Genomic DNA, 17527 nt, shown 5'->3' on the forward strand with positions numbered 1-17527 from the left:
AACACCTTATTGAAAGTATATTTTATAAAAATAAAGGAACTACTGCTCAAGGCTTTCTTCAAAAATGTTAGCCAATATCTTCTACTATATTGGAGGACACAGCAATTAACATTCAAATCCACTTATTATTCTCAAGGTCTTTTTCCCCTAGCATGTACAAGTTGACTGATACTATTTTGTGTGTTTCAGTCTAGAAAAGAATGACAGTTTCTTTTGGCATTGCCATCTGCCTTTTGGCTGGTTCTAATGAAGACAAATCCCTCTCAATCAGGATTGTTCTGTTCATTAAGTGAGACAGATGGCACACTCACTGTACAATACACTCACTGTATTGGTAAAGATTCTGAGATTTTAAGTGTATTTGGGATATACTGGATTGCATTCCCCAGCTAAAAAGTGATCAATATTTCAAATGGAAGAGAAGTCAGGTTCTGTCTTTGCAAAATTTTTGTGACACATACACAATTCTGAAGGACTTACACGAAGACAGAGTTTAGACACATTCAGACAAATTTGTAAAACATGGTCCAGCAGACATGTCTGTCTTGGCAGAAAATCAAATACATACTTCCAAACAGTGTCGAACCTTTGCAACCAAGGGGAATGTAGTGCTCCTTCCTGTTCCTCCAATCTGGTCCTGAGGGCAGCACTGGGTTCTGTTGGAGACCTTTAATTTGCTAGCCCATAATAATTAATGCAGGGAAATTAATGATGAACTGTAAAGACCAAAAGGGGAACAGTGCTGATAATGGGAATCATTGTGCTAGGTGCTACATCCTGGCCTGTCTCTGTACTTGAGAAAGTTGAAGCAAGATGGCTTCTGGAAACTGTCAGACACTGAAAGGTGCTCAGGTATTCCCATCTCTGAAGTTCTGGAGCCATTACAACACAAGACTGAACACACTGGCTGGGTAGTTTAAGGCATCATGTAAAAAAGAAAATAAGTTGTTGGGCTAAACAGAAGTAATATATTATAAAAATAGATAAAATGTGTCTACCTTATTGAAATATTACAGATATAAAGCAATCCACCCTGTATCTTTTTCATGATGCCTCAAAAATTATATTATACCTATTAATTTTTTGACATAGTACTTGGGTTTTAGTGCTAAGATGAGGTTTTCAAGATGGGACAAACCTGGTACTTTGCAATATTCTAGAATATAGGAGAAAAGAGCATATGAGGGAACACACAAATGCATGAGAACAGATGGCATCTTCATACAAAGTATCCCTCTTTCTGGCCCAATCTAACTTCACACACACAGTCATACCATCTGAGGTATATCCAGTCCCAGAAATACTACTAAAGGTTCTTTTTCAGTTGCTGTTTCTTGTTGTCTTTCTCTTAACACTTACTTCATACTCCGTTTCAGGGAAGGTTAACCAAAGTTCAGGTTGTGTTTTCTCTGAAGTTGGTGATGTCTTTGAGTTAACTAGCTGGAAAGCAGATGGATGCATCACAAGACCCTTGATGCCTAAAAGTGATAGACTCTACTTCCATTGTATTTCTTACCATCCCCAATAGATTCATATTGGTAAATAACACAGATTTTAGGAGGGAAAGGATCAAGACAAGCTTTCGTCTAGCTCTCACCTGCTCAGACTTGACAATACACAATACAAAGAAGACTGCAAATTTAGGATCTAAATGTTTAGATCAGCTGAAGATTGCCTAGGGTATTTATGAAGGAACTCGGAGGACCTCTGTTCAGTCTCTGGTGGAGAGGTAATGAAACGCACACCAGAAGGAACGTCCTTCCTGACAGTTCCCCCGAAGAAACCATGAAGTTAAAATAGTGCAAAACCACAAACAGTCCCAAAACCCCAATAGAGACACAGAGGTTCTGTAGAGACACATGACTTTCTGGGGCATACAAATCTACACAGCACTTTATATTGTAATTAAGAAGAAAAAAATAAAATGTTCTGTTAAAAAGACTGCCAGTTCTCCAGAGAAAATAGCTTTGTGTATCACTTTATGCTAGTGGTGACAGAATAGAAAACAAAATACCACAGTTACATACATGTTCTTTGTCTAGAAGTATTTACAAATAACTTTACAAATTTTTACACACATTTTCAGTTTTGCTTGTTTACTTTTAAATTAAGAGAAAAATTAGTCCCCAGAGGCTTCTAAGGCTTCAGTTGGTACCTTGTACTGTACATTCATGCTTGGCTTCTTCCTGGGAGAAGGGAGGAAAGGAGTTTGAAAATGTGCAAATCACAGACATCTAAACAGCCCTGGATGTAAAGGTTCTTAGAGACTGACACCCATAGAGCGGTCGTCCTACTTCTCTTCAAATCAGAGATAGCTTCTGGTGGTGGATTCAGGGCAAAAGAGACTATGAAAGGAAAAGGAATCATATCTGAATTGCTATAATTAGGTGAGTATGTTAGTGCTTGAACATCTGGGTAAGAAGAGTCATAGATCAATTCCTACCGCATTCAGCAGTTCAAACAGTGCAAGGAGTGGACATTGTGAATTCTAAATATAGCATTGAAATGATCTCTTGTACACTGTTAGGATTTGACTCCTGCTGCATATTTTGGAGTCAAAACTACTGTTAATTTACACAATCTTGACCAGGCACAGTATGATCCTATCAGTCAAAAAATACTGACATTTTTTAGAAAGACACACCCTTCTAGTTTTCACAGGTTGTTTTGTTTTCATGCCTCAACACTAAACGTTGTAAAAATATTGAAATTAAAAAAGAAAAAAATTTACAATTTACAAGTGTCCTTATAAGTAATCAGAAATTCAAGATCATCTACAAAGATCTACGAAATAACAACGCTGATAATGACACTGAGCCTGTGGGAAGAACATTCCACATGCCGTGAGGAACGGATGGTGGGTTTCTTCCAGAACGATGAGTCACAAGGTTGGTCTTTTCTTCTAAAATCTGTTTCTTCAGCTACAGCAGCAGAAGTCTTGAGTCCCTCTTCATTACTTACTTCGACCTAAAAGCAGGAGATGTGCATTACTTACAAATGAAAACTTATTCTGTTTACCTCCTAATTTGTGAGCTGTAAATTCATACCAATGGACAGGTTAGTAACTAATGAACAAGTGGATAACTCTCATCTGGTCACTAATTTCCTCAGCTGTAAGACTCACATATGAGGTCAAGAACGAATTATTAGGTACAAAGCAGTAGCTTTGTATTATGTATACCACAAAAGCAAGAAACACTTGGGGAAAAATCCCACAGCTGGTGAAACATGTCTAAAGCTCACACAATAACAGATTCAGTTTAGCATAACGTATTTTAATAGTGTAAGATGCATTTTCACCGGGTTGTAAAATTCTGACATCACCTGCTTATAAACTTGTGCATTTGAGCTGGACTCACACTATTTATAGTTCTCACCACAACACACCTGCTGAATCTATGTGTTCTCACATGACTCCCTGTACATCACGTTTACTTGTGTAATCTTGAAAAATCTATATTGGTCTTTCAGAGCAATTTTAAGATGGGTAAAGTCTCAGGGGAAGATAAAAACAGGACGGGATCACACAGGTCCATCACAGAGTAATAACCTCTCCACTGTCACATTTTCTCATACACTGAATCAGTTCCATGAGCAGAAGTTAGCAACATTCTTAGAAATGCTAGGGACATCCCTAAATGGAATTAGGGATTCAGTCTGTTTAGATATGGTTGCCCAAAGCTATAGTAGTTTTATTTTACTATATTATTATTATTACAATCATCATAATAATTATAATTACTATATAATATTATTATATTAGTTTCTGACTCTATTATTGTGATAATATATTATTAATGTATTATAATACAGTTATTATTAATAAGAATAATATCTAACACAAACCAAAATGCAACTTCTTATTTTTTTCTTCTAGTTGCCATGCTCCTGTCTTTTCCAGTGGCAGTACATGAAGCAATACTACAGAGTGACCAGACTGACTCTTGATACAGACAAATGGACACAACAGTCTTCTTTATAGTCCTGGTGCTTTAGTCTCAAATAGAACATGACAAATTTTTTTCCACTCTACTGTTGTCGCCTGCCTTATACACATCTCAGTTGAAACTGTGTGATTCAGGGCAATGATCCTGCTTCTTGTCCCGTAGCCTAATGGAGTTATAGCCAGAACAAAGAGCAGACAAGCAAGCTATGATGATTCATATTTGGATTAAAATTTGTTCCCCATGGGAACAAGTTCAAATTTAACCTCTCTGAGGGGTGAAAAGGAAAACTAATTTTAGTCTTGCTAATCGTTAGTAATTATGGTAGTACTAAGTAAAAATTATACTGAGTATGAGTACTTGACAAAAACAGACTGTCTTCCACATGGTTTGGATGAGACCACAGAGTCTTGTATTTTCAATGGGTGATGCTTAGTTAATTTATGAATGAAATAAGGGAAAAAAAAGGGATGAGAAAAATGGAAATATAGCCAAGCTTTAATCTATAAAATAACATTTATGAAGGCTTTTAATGTATTTTTACAAGCATTATTCATGTTCAATTCTAAGGGAACAGAGATGGAGTTTTGCACAGCCTGGGCACCAGAAGTCACATTTATAAGGGATACTGTGGATTCTCAGACTATATATAACTGATATAGATAGCAATTCACTTATCAAAGGAAGTCAAGAAGGGAAATGAGCTGCAGAGAGATAAGCATCTGCAAATTTCTGGCACAATCCACTGACAAAGTTATGTCCAGCAATTTGGCTTTTAATTCAAATTTTGGTCACTGATAGTAATTTTCCTCCCAGCTTATGTAAAGATACTCTCTGTATCTTTCAATACAAAAACCCAAAACATCAATAAAGAAGACAATACAATATAGTTTCCCTCTTAGTTTTATACTTCTTGAAGCAATAAAGAAGCCAGAGAGGGTCCTTCCAGCCGTACAAGAATACGCATAAATGGGAAATGGGAAGATGCCATCTATTCTCCAGTATCAGCTCACCAACAACTCCAAAATACTTTGAGCTACTTATCGAAAATCTGCCAGCAAAGAACAAATTATCAGATGTTGTGTCTTTTCTACTGCAAAACAAATTAAAATATTTTGCAGGAATGTATTTTAAGTTTTCTGTGAATATGTCTTTTATACTCTTCTTTAATTATAGTCAGTTCGCTAAGAAGGTGTTAAACATTTATTCACTTAATTCTTACAACTAACCTGAATGCAGATTTAGGGATTAAAATCTTTCACAGAGAGGTGTAAATGCTGTAGGTGCAGCTTTCTTGCTCCTGAATACCAGTTTAACTTTTTTCTCTAACAGCTTATTCAGAAGGGTCAAACTCCCATTTTGCAGTTGTCTTTCCCACAGAAAATGCAGCAAAATTGACATTTAATGAAATATTACTGAAAACCATAGATTTCAATGTAGGGCACGTACTTAATCAAAAGCCAAAATGTTAATGTGGTAATGTGATATTTCTTCCTGTTCTAGTATACACCATATTTTTGGGCCTTCATAATCCTAAAATATTTAGCTAAATATTTAGTAAATTTTGTCTGTGTTTATTTCTACAAACTGAAAGCTGCATCATGAATAAAATATATTTTTAAAACACGCAAAAATTAATAAACTCACAAACTTCGTGTCAAGTTCCAACTCAAAACATTTGGTTAGCAATTGTCCACTTTAAATTAAAACCCCAAGTACATGTGCACATGCATACAGCAGGAAAAACCTTCAACCCATTTTAATTCTGTTAACTGATAAATAAAATACAGTAAGTCATTAAATCAGTTTCAATTACCTGTACATGGGTTTTGTGTTGCATTTAAGATGCATGAAAGGCCCAAAGGTAAATTTAAAGACAGAAAGCAACAGCACAACTTCCAACCATATAAGAATTTCTAAATTAACATTTTCTGGTTTACCAATAATACTTTGCAAAATCATCTATTTGAAGTTATACAAGTTTCTGCCAAAATATATGTACTAGTAATGTCTCCCCATATCTTCATTTATTTCAAATAAAAAGAATAGATATGCATCCAAACTTATTCATTAGGTAGCAGAGCAGGAAGAGTCTATGAAAATATATGATTTTTATGGTGTGAGCAAATAAGTGATGACAAAGAGATAATGAACTTCCAGTGAAACTTGACAGATAGTTAGATTTTAAGCTGACTAGCAGTTTTTCAGCAAACATTTTTCTTTCAGTAGATAGACAAATGTAAAAGCTTCTGCTTTTCTATAAATGGGTTAATCTCATTAAGATTTCTGCAGCAGCAGCAGCCATAAAACAGCTCTTTTCTTGCTAAAAAGTCAGCAGGGAATCAATTCCATCCTTCACTGAGAGGCTCTCCTTGCGTTAAGATGAGGCACAACATGGCAGACATGGTGCTATCTACTAATCCTTGTTTTAGCGGGTATGTCATCAATGACAAAGTGTCCTTACTCAAATGTTTTATGCGGATTAATTTTTAATTAAATTCTAATTAAAATATAATTAAATTATAAGTAATCTGATGCCAAAATTATTTTAGGAGAAGGTTAGCTTTCAGTTCAGTTAGAAGGATTAATGTAGTCCATAGGACCAGAACCTTACCTATAGGCTTTACAGGCTTTAACTCAACATGTTCCTGGGGGGGCTGTCGGTAGGAGTATGTGTCAAGTCCGCCTATGAAATCAACTGAAAACACAACAGTTCCAAAAATGAACAAATGGAAATGAAAATATGTCAACTGAAAAAGAAATACGGACAAATTATGTTTAAAAAAAAAAATAGTAAGCGCATGCACAAGTTTGCATACAAGAAATAAACCAAATAGGTAAAGATGCTGTGGAAACTGCTTACAGAATTTAGCCCCGTGCCTGCCAAGACAGGCTAGCATTTGTTTGACAAGAAACACATGCTCCTGCCAGCGTGAGGCACCACTGCAAAGGGGGTGTTCATGGATGTGCAGAGTGAGTAAACAGAAACCACCAAAGGGTAATGTAGCTGATTCTCTTTAGAGCAATCTCACCACATATATATATACACACACATATATAATTTTATATATATATATGTAATATATCTAAAAATATAAATGTTTTTATATATTACCCTTTAAACTCCTTTTGAAGAGTTTAGAAATTTAGGCAATGGAAACAGTTTAGCTTGTGAACTTAATTTCACCTAAACTCTTAAAGCTCAATGGACTTGCAGGAACGTAAAGCAGCAACAAAAAACAGAGGTTTGAGCACTGAGTTAAGAATAAACAGGTGATAACTAAATGTGAAAAAAACAGCAGCGTCTTCACTCAATGAACTTCTGGGGTCAGGAAGCCTTCCCAGAATCCTTCCACTTTCTCTCAAGGTTTCTATGTCAGAAATAATGTGAGGATATCTGTTCTTGAGAACTTTTTAGTTCCTTCTATGGTCATAATGGTTTTAAAATAAGACATTTTAGTTTGAATCTTGTATTTTGTGTTTTTGGTAAGATTTTAAGCAGTTTCAAGATGCCACAAGTCCAAGCTATCCCAGAAATCTTAAAAGCAGATTTGTGAAAGGCTATTCTGTTGATTTTGAAAGGCTTTTTGCAGACCCGCCCAGAGCTGACAAATTCACAGCACATTAGGATCCTTTGCTCACATGGAAAACAACTGCCTTCATTTGTCCTAAACCGATTTTGATACTCATTGTGCTAATTGCTGTATGAGAAATACCTAATAAGAAACAACCTCTTCCCAGTCAATGTGTGCACTAGGTAGACAAGAAAAAGTGCTCATCTAGGATGAGGGGATGGCAAAATAAGGCTTAGAGATTGAAGGACTGATGAAATACCTACTGGTTTACCAATAATATTTTGCAAAATCATCTATTTGAAGTTACATGAGCTTAATATTGGAAATGCTCCTGTTGGTTTAGTTGTCTCTCCTGAGTCCAGGAAAGGGGTTACTTGGATGAAAATTAAACTTGATGTACTTCAATCATACAGCATCACCTTTGCCCCAGGGCTGTTTTCTCACAGCTGTCTGAGCAGGACATAATGTTGAAGAGCTAGCAGGCCTAGTGCCAATCCCAGTCTATATCCACCTCCTCTTTCTTTCATGTTGCAGCTCTCCTTCGGAAAGTTGTCACTAAATGAAACAATATACATCAAAATTTACTTCAGCACTAATGGGACTGAAGCCTTACAAAGGAAATATTTGCAGATAAATTTTTGTGAAAGTTCATTTTTAAAATCATTAAATCATAGAATGGTTTGGGTTGGAAGGGGCCTTCAAGATCATCTAGTTCCAATCCCACTGCTGTGGGAAGGGACACCTTCCATTAGGTTGCTCAAAGCCTTATCCAGGCTGGTCTTGAATGCTTCCAGGGGTGGGACATTCTGTTCCAGAGCCTCACCACACTCACAGTAAAAAATTTCTTCCATTAGGAAGAAACCTACTCTCTTTCAGTTTGAAGCCATTCCCCTTTGGCCTGTCACTCACCACATGCTCTTGGAACTGGTCTCTCAGTTACACTTCTTACACTACATTTCTACCTGAAGGCTCCCTTCAGGTAGTGGAAGGCTGCAATTAGGTGTTCATGAAGCATTCTCTTCTCCAGGCTGAATAATACGAATTGTCTTAGCCTTCCCTAAAAGGAGAGGTGCTCCATCCCTTTAACCTACTTGGTGTCCCTCCTCTGGACTTGCTGTAACAGGTCGATGTCCTTTGTGTGCTGGGAACTCCAGAGCTCAGTATGTCTAATATAGTTACTAGTTACTGAACAATTTTTTAGAATAAATTACAACTATAGTTTTGTGGGGTTTTGTTTTTTTTTTTTAGTTATGTACTTTAGTTTTCCCTGATTTCTGAAGGTTTGGGCATTTTTGTTTTGTTTTGTTTTGTTTTGTTGGTTTTTTACTGAGCGCATGTTAACACAAGGAGTTAAAAGAATGTTTTTGAGACAATTCCTCTCAGCAATCACAGGCATCATCTGCAATTGTAAGCATGGAGACCACATAATTAGCCCTTCCACCAACAAATCTTTTTGAGCAAGAAATGAAGTCAAGAGGTATTAATGATTGACAACATAGATGTGTCTTTGTCTGACAAAGAGAATGTATTTAAAAGCACCATACAGCAGATGTTCAGATGAGCTGCTCAAACCTATTTAGCCAAGGCTTTCCCTTTCGCAATATATATATAGAATTAAAGTTGAAATTCACCTTAAAATTCGTGTGAAGCTAATTCTCAAGGCAAGAAGCTGCTCTATCACACAAGGCAACGGAATGTGCCATTTTTCATTAGGCACTCTATTTTATAGCTGATAGCTCTTTAATACGAAGATTCATCATCAATTATTTGAATAATTCAAGTTGCTTTTAGTTTTAAAAATTCATTCTGATTTTACCTGATATTTTCATCACTTATAATTAGTATACTTCCAGGACTAAGACCACAAATGGCCATTAAACAGAGAAAATTGAATTTTTATTTTCATTGGTCACAAAGACATTACTATGTACTTTTCAGTGCAAATAAACATCAAATACTTTAAAACTTTTGGATGCATGCATACCTCTTTTTAATTGGCCAAAAGTAAAGAGCACATTTTTACAGGTTTTCCAAAGGGAAAACATTGGTTTAAGGATGATATAAAATAATTGTTTTTGTGTATTTCTGGCCTGGTTAATGGATTATGGATAATTTCTGTCACAGATTCATAGGACTACAATAATTAGCTTCAGAAAATTGCATATGTCTGGAAGAAACTTCAGCAAAAAGCTCAGGGTTCTATACAGTTCTATAATACTATCCATTATATTAAAAAAAAACAAACCCACAACTTGTTAGCAGTAGGGATATTCAGTCACTAAACAATGAACACCCCACGTAGTCCAGTCATTAACTACAGTCATGCAGAGAGAAACTTAAAATCCCAGGGAAAGGCTTTTTTAGCATCCCACAGATAATAGCAGGTTATAGAAGAAGCTGATTATTTTATCTGCAGCTGGCTGCAAAACATGATCCATATTCCCAGGGAATTGCTCTCTCCTTGTGTCACCTCAGTTTTGTGGTCATGCTGGATGCTTAATGGCCAGTATGAAATGTTCCTTTAGAGTTCACTACCTGCTGTGCTTGGAAGTGCAAATCGGTGCTGTCTGTCCACTGTGGGCAGTCCATTAAAGTGATGTTCATTCATTCATGGGCCATATCAGAGGAACTGTTGTCATAATCTGCCTGAGCGAGAAGAGTGCAACACGCTGCTGGCTGAAGAAAGTGTAGCCGGCGTCCTCAGTAATTTTGAGGGTTATTCTTTTCCAGATAGGTGACATTTTGGTTTGCCTTACTACTATTTATCCAGTGCATTCACCCATATGTCGCTTAAAATTTGCTTTGCTTTGAATGTAGCGCAAAAGAATCAGAGCTCTGAAAAAAAATCCTTTCTCCTTTTCCACCCTCTCATCTGAAATTCAGCTTCTCTGGCAATATCCCATTCACCTACTGGCAGACCCTGCGCAAAGAGCTGCCAGAGCTTGTCAGCTCATTGGTATATTACTAATTTCTTCTTTCAAAGTTGGCAAATTCTAAGCGTGTCTGGAGGTGTAGGGTATGAACATGGCAGCAATATGCCAATAGCACAACTCTCAGATACTGCAGTCTCTTGGCCTGGAATACCTTACATCCTATTGATGCTTGCCTCCCTTTTTTATAAATGACTGTAAGCCCCAAAACTGATGGTTTGAATGGCTGGCATCTCCAGCTGTCCCCTTTCCAAGAGAGGGGCAGACTAGCAGCTGCTTGAACTTGTGTTTTTACGTACAGAAGATTTTCTTAACCTGTGGGGTTCCAAATGCTACTTTGCATTGAATTATTTTCCTTGTACTGAGATTTTTTTTTAATGGCAATATATCAATGCAATTACATTCATTAAGAAAAGGTATGCAACTTAGGAGGGTGTAACTAACAGAAAAGGAGCCAAAATCAATAAGAAAGAGGAAGTAAAACAGGGAGATTGATGATAAGTCAGTGCTAGATGCAAAAGGTCCAAACTTTGGACTTTCCACTTGTAGCTTATATAAACTTTCCAGATAAGCATGTTTTTTTCATAGAGTGTCTACTTTTTTCAGTTGCCTTCTATTCTCAAGAGATACACTGCCCTTACAGCTTTCACTGTACCACCCAGACTGACCTAGCTATCTGTCTGGAGCCAATATTTTCCATTTTCCCCTCTTCATACTAAGTCTGAGCACCTAAGCCTCATATCATGTAGCAGAAGAATCACACATTCCTATGCAGTATCCCAGGAATAGCTTCTCATTTATGTAGAGGACTAAAGTAGGTAAAATGTGTGCAAGACAATTAAGAAAAGGAGAAGAGGCATCAGTAATGATATGTGGCACTCTGATTGCTGCTCTGTCTATATAAAGTACTGACAGATGGTAATCAGGTTAAAACAGGATAAAGTGGTAGAAAATTACTAAGACACAACCTTTTACTTAATTTTTTATTACTGGAAGGTAAAAGGGGAATATTTCAATGTTCCACAGCAATTATTAAGATATTTTCACCAGATTTATTTCTTAGTCTTCACCTAGTGAGATAGATCATAACTTTAAAAACCTTGTAACATGTAAGTACCACATTTCTCTGCAGCACTGTGCTGAAAGAAGCATCCTCTCACAAGTTGCCTTAGAAAGGGCACTGACACTGAAATTTTTATTATGGTCTTTGCTACTGAACTCTCTCCTCATTTGATCGGTGATGTGACATCCAAAATATCAATATATGATATTCAAAGACTTTTTATTCTCCAAGGATACAACTGCCCAGTAAGATGAAGGAAGTATGAAGAAGATCTAAGATATTAGGAAGAGGAAATTGCTCAAACCTTCTTAACCCAGATCCCGCAGTCATTCAAAATCTGAAAGTATCTTTCCAAAATCTTCTCCATGCCATGCCTTTGAAAGATATTTACAGCCATCCCATCCCATTACTGAAGTTAAATGACAGGCTGCCTATATTTTTTTTTCTTAAATTAAGCATTTCCCAGTCACTTTCAAGTCATTAAGTACTCCTGGTTACTATGTGGTAAAAGTCCCTAGAAGAGTACAGTCATTGCATATAAGGCCTATGGAAGAAATGCTTGTCACAAGTTTATTATTACTAATTTAGTAGCAGGAAAAAAACAACTTTAGGCTGCAGATATGTAGGAATCATTTCCTTTAGGCTTTAGCAATCATCTATTTTTCATGGTGTTGTGCTATCTGCAAAGTTTAAGTTGATGAGGAGTAGTTTTCCATTTTGGTTTAAAATGTTATATTGTATTCTTTCCAAATACTTATCAGCCTGGGCATCAAATGACCCATATATTTCAGCAGAGTTGGCTATGCCTTACATTATTCTTCAGCAAAGATGTTCAAACAAATTATTTCTGATAATACATTTTCTTTGCATATTGGTCACTATTTTTTCATTTTAATGAAAATGCTAACATCTTAATGAGAATGCTAATATATGGAAGTTGGATTTAAAAACATTTCAAACAGAGAAAGTCTTTTTTTCTGAGGCTTGTATTTAAAGGTGCTATTGATAGTTCTAGAATGAGATTTCAAATACAGTGAAGCTTAGCCATTTTTCTACATAGGACCAAAGTAAATTGCAAATAATTCTAATTAAAACTTCCTACATAATTTTCTTATACAGTGAGAAAATTAGAAATGTGAAAAAATTTAGCTCACTTGTTTTCACTAATTACTGATTTTCCCCTCCTTGGCACACTTTTTGATCTAATCCCTTTTGGTGCAAAATGCTATGTGATTCCCTCTTTCTCTTGCCATTAAAGTTATTACAGTGCCTATGTACAAATTAAACCTGCAAAGGAAAAGTAAACTACGCATAAAAGATATTAAATGCCCAGAAATCACATCTATCAGTTATATTCAAACAATCATCATCATGGCTGGGCTTCGCAAACAAAGATTAGGGAAAGGTCTCTACCCACGTTTGTCTCAAGCGTGCTGGTGGCTAAAAAGGCCAATACGAGACAGGCATGTCCAGTTGCAAAAGGCACAGCAGAAAGACTCCTTAGATGGTATATTCTGCAAGGCACGATTCTTTCTGTCTTGTCTTTTCTTCTCAAGAGTGATCCTGCGGGCGTTCTCAAAAGCATCAGCAGCGTTATAGATGGTGTGTCTCCAGGCCTCCTGGTTGGAGGCCAGAGTAGACCAGTTATGTTGATCAATATGGCCGAGGCTGAGATGTTGTTCCAGGGAGTCCTTGTATCTTCTCTTCGGGGCTCCTCTCTTGCGGCAGCCGGTGGCAAGTTCACCATAAAACAAGATCTTAGGGAGGCGGTGGTCCTTCATCCTTGAGACGTGTCCTGCCCAGCGCAGCTGTGTTCTCAGCAACAATACTAAGAGGGAAATATGCCATTGAGTTTTCACACTATGTACACACTCAATTGACTAAAATGGCAGCTCAAATAGTAAGTAAAGACTGTTGTACAGAAGGCTGCAACAGCTTCAGTCACATCTCCAGAAACATGATCTTCACAATAAACGTGTCCAAGTTGGCTTCAAAAGAGATAGAACTCTGAATTTGCCTTTTGAAGTTATGCTTTGATCTTTTTTTAGTATTCTGATTCAGGAATACATGAAATTTATTAGCGTGTCTTTATATTACTGCTGAGGTTGATGTCATAAACTACAGAGTTCTTTCAAAAATGTTTAGTGCAGATGCTTGGATGTATTGGAATTGATCTATTCCACTTATAGTTCATTGCTAGGTCATAAGTTAGGTGTTTTGTTCCTTCGAGTTGTTTTTTTTTCCCTATCATTTGAGTACCATGAGGCTCTACTTCTCTACTGCTGTTTTTTGTACCCATACCAATATCTTTTGGCTTCAGTTATTTGCCAGTATGATCCAATTATTTATTTTTGAGAAAATGCTTAAGTACTTATATCTGCCTGGTTATTATATATACAAGAATATCACAACTGCTGTTAATAACCTTAACTACAAGTCAGATGTTTTGATACGTGAAATTATTATCCCCTTTATATAATGCTGACCCTGTTCAATTCTAATGAATAATTAAGGATAAAATTCCTACAGCAAAGTATTTACATGATCAAATACACGACATAAAGCCATGCCTTTTAGAACACGTGACATTTGAAGGAAAGGATTTCTATGTGTCAAAGAAAATTCACATCATCCATTCACAACAGAACACTCTTTTACAAAGAAAGTTACAGGACTGGAGGGATTCTTTTTATCAGTGAGTGATTCTGGATTTTTGTTCCCACCTTCCTAGTGATGAAAGACTGCCCCTGAAACTTGCTTCTTTCATCCTCTGTGACATGGTACTTGCTTCACGTGTTTGTATCTTTTCTTATGAAGACTGAACAGGAGTGAGCCAAGGATGTTCAGGACAGTGTGTCTGTGTTCATGGCACAGCATAGGACACAAGCCAAAGAGGCAAGGAGCTGCTAACCTACTCCTCAAATAGAGGTTGCCGTGGGGAGCAGCAAAATAGGCAGGTCTTGCAGATGATGGTAAGAACTTGGGAGGCCAAGCAGAGCGTGCTGCAAGTCAAGAAGCCAGAGACTTGGCTGAGACTGAAATGGGAAGCACCATTTTCCAACTGCATAGACAAAGACAACAATGGAGGAAAGGCTATAAGCCTCCCATTTCTATTCTGTATGATCCAGTAAGTTTGAGTTTTCCATTTAAAAAGCATGCTAGTTTAAAATTCTGTTAAATCTGCCTTTTTAAAATTTTGTATTGTGGTATTTTTGGGGAGTTTTATATAAAGAGGACTGTGCACATCCACTTCAAAGGTCACATTCAGCCCATGTTGCAATTTTTCTTGTCTTTCCCTTGTAGCCCTTTTTTTATTTGGTTTAAAATCTGCTTAACATCTCTTCCTGTTAATGTCCTTCTTCCCTCACCCTTCCTTTCTTTATTAGTAGCTGACTTCTCTGTGATCCAGGTACAGAAGTACCTTTCAAGGTACATCTTTACCTTGAAAGACTTGATATCTTGAACTTGATACAGATGCCAAAACATGTACCTTCAGTAGCCTGAGAGATCAGGTATCAGCTTTTCCAAAATACTAATCTGATGGTATTTTCCATTTTATGATATCAAACCCATTAACACTGTTTAACATTGTTTTCCATTTCAGGTGATGCTGTTTCCATTTCCTCATCCTCATTCTCATTTATCATCCTGCCTTTGCCCCCATGACCATCAGTGATATCTTGTGTAGAAATCCTGCTTCACCATATGATATTTTCTTCTTAGTGTGGGGCATTGTATGCATTCCCTTCTCTGCCATAGCACTGCACTCACAGTTACATCTTTCTTAGCGGTGGTCTGCTTCAATCCTTGAGGAGGCAAACCCCAAGGTTTTCCATCACATATCTTCAAGGGTTTTAGCCTCTTTAAAATCCAAACTAGCTTTTTTCCTTTGCTAAGCACACAATGGAGACCCCACATTCTCCCTTCCAGCACATAAGCCTGTGGTCTTACTGTGCCTTCTCTGAATTCAAGCCTACAGACAAGAAATAGAAGTGGATAAACCCCTTCTGTGATCTCCAGATCTCAGTCTCCTCCTTCCAATCTTTTATCTGTGTGAAGGAACACAAACCAGCAAGCTCTTCTGATTGTTCTTGCCTTTAGCTTTTCAAGATGAGGAAGCCACCAAAATAATCCTTCAGTTGATCAGTGTCATGACAGCCTTCTCAAGCCTCAGTAAATGCACTTTCAAGTCCTTCTATGCTACCCTTAGTCTGTCCCAGAACGTATGATCATCCAGTATTTCAGAGCCATTGTGGATATGTCTGCTAAGTCCACTAAATCACATCTAAATGCATCCATGAGAAATTGTTTGTCTCCATGAGTCTTTCTCTGCAAATGAGGATCTCTATTTCACCTCATATTTTTATTGCTTTTTTCCTGCTCTATCTTCATATTCAACTTGCTCATTTCTTAGTATTGTTTTTGACATTACCATCTCTATCACCAAATCAAATTAGATCCCCAAAATATGTTCTAATAAGACTACATTCTCAGCTTTGAAAATAGAGCTAAGAATGTAGAGCATTATAAAATGAGAGTTTACAGTGACCAGTGGTCTTTTCATATATGATGGAGTGAAAAAAGAAATATCACGTGCTAGCAAACATGATGGCTAGGAAAACAGTTTTCTCATTGTTAGAAAGTGGTATCATTTCATATCAGGAGAAAGATGAATGTCTGAAATAGAGTCTGTAACAGGATTACCACTCACTTTGAAGCCACCAATGATTTAATCTGCTAATGAGAAAGAAAGGTAAGGTAATACTGACCTCATCCATAAAAAAACCTCTTCCTGAAGAAAGATGGCGTAAAAAATACACTTTTATGAAAACTTTGTAACTCTCAAATTTCAGTCCTCCAAAATAACAGCGCCATGATTATTGAGCAAAAGAGAAGGAGTAGAAATTAATGGTGAGGAATAAGAGTCATCATATAAATGGTGAGAGTCACATAGTATTACTTAATTCTGCTGTATCTAACCTGTGATATTGAGAACAGCACAGATGAACTGAGATTAATTTTCTGCTAACAAAACCAACTGTGTATTTACAGATTCAAGGAAAAAGAATGTCAAATGAAGTTTGACGTGAGTCCATCTATGACCCAAATCACAGAGCATTGGCAAGAGAAAAACTTGTTATGATATAGAGCTAATAAAGCACATCAGTGATACAGACTAAATGCAATAAATATAATGTAGCTTTTTTGAAAAACAGCTTTTCTTTTATTTGACCATCTGGCCCAGCTGGAAAACCATATCACCTATATCTCCTGATGTATTAAGACAACACCTTTTGCTATGAAACTTGCTTCACTTATATACTGAAATAGTTAGTGCTATTGAAATAGTACAACTAGAAAATCTGAAAAGTATCACATATAGACAACAAGTCAAAGTTCACAAACAGGAGGAATTTAGAAAGGTTGAAGGTGTGATGACATCAGAGACATGATCAAGAGAACTAAAGAAGAGACAAGAATTTCACAGGATAAAGAAAAGTGTTTAGCAAAAAACTACCTTAATTAGTTTCAATATTTTAATATCTTCTCCTTTTCCTTTTTCTTTGTGGTTCTTCTAAGAAATCCTTGTGATACTTTTTTAACAAGGGTCTTTCTCTTGCTTTGATCTTGTCAGTAATCAATAGTTATTCCTTTCTTTTCCAAACAAAACTGACAACTTTTATTGGTGAAACATGCTGGTTGCCTTTAGATGTATGAGATTTTCAAAAATGAGTGAAGTTGTGGATAGTTAATTCTTATTTGAGTTGTTCAGTTTTGCCACATTTTGAGAAAGTAGCCACTACCAAATAAAATTATCTTTAAAATTTACCTGGCTATGACCTGAAATTGATTCAATGTACTTCACTGACTTGTCCTGGTTAGCCATCTCTTTTTGAATTTACAGTAGCTGCTTTGCAAAGCACTTTGAATATCCTCTAAGTGTATAATGTATGATTACATACACTGGAACCCGTTAGATAAACTGGGACCCATATTTCATGATTTTTGTCATGG

General features: G+C 36.6%; 1 protein-coding gene across 3 annotated transcripts in view; it reads right to left on the reverse strand.

The window, feature by feature from the left end:
- Nucleotides 1–1962: 1962 nt before the first annotated feature.
- NKAIN3 (sodium/potassium transporting ATPase interacting 3) overlaps nucleotides 1963–17527 on the reverse strand; it is a 350285-nt gene continuing 334720 nt past the window's right edge. For 2 of the 3 annotated variants that reach the window (XM_064652027.1, XM_064652019.1), the window contains 2 exons: nucleotides 6559–6642; nucleotides 1963–2967 (listed from right to left, as the gene is read on the reverse strand). In XM_064652027.1, coding sequence (XP_064508097.1) covers nucleotides 2954–2967; nucleotides 6559–6642 — 98 coding nt within the window. In that variant the 3' untranslated portion in view covers nucleotides 1963–2953. The remainder of the gene's footprint in view (nucleotides 2968–6558; nucleotides 6643–17527) is intronic. The other variant, XM_064652036.1, reaches the window with a different exon arrangement.

The sequence above is a fragment of the Pseudopipra pipra genome, chromosome 1, assembly GCF_036250125.1.
Source record: "Pseudopipra pipra isolate bDixPip1 chromosome 1, bDixPip1.hap1, whole genome shotgun sequence".
NCBI classification, from domain to species: Eukaryota; Metazoa; Chordata; class Aves; order Passeriformes; family Pipridae; genus Pseudopipra; species Pseudopipra pipra.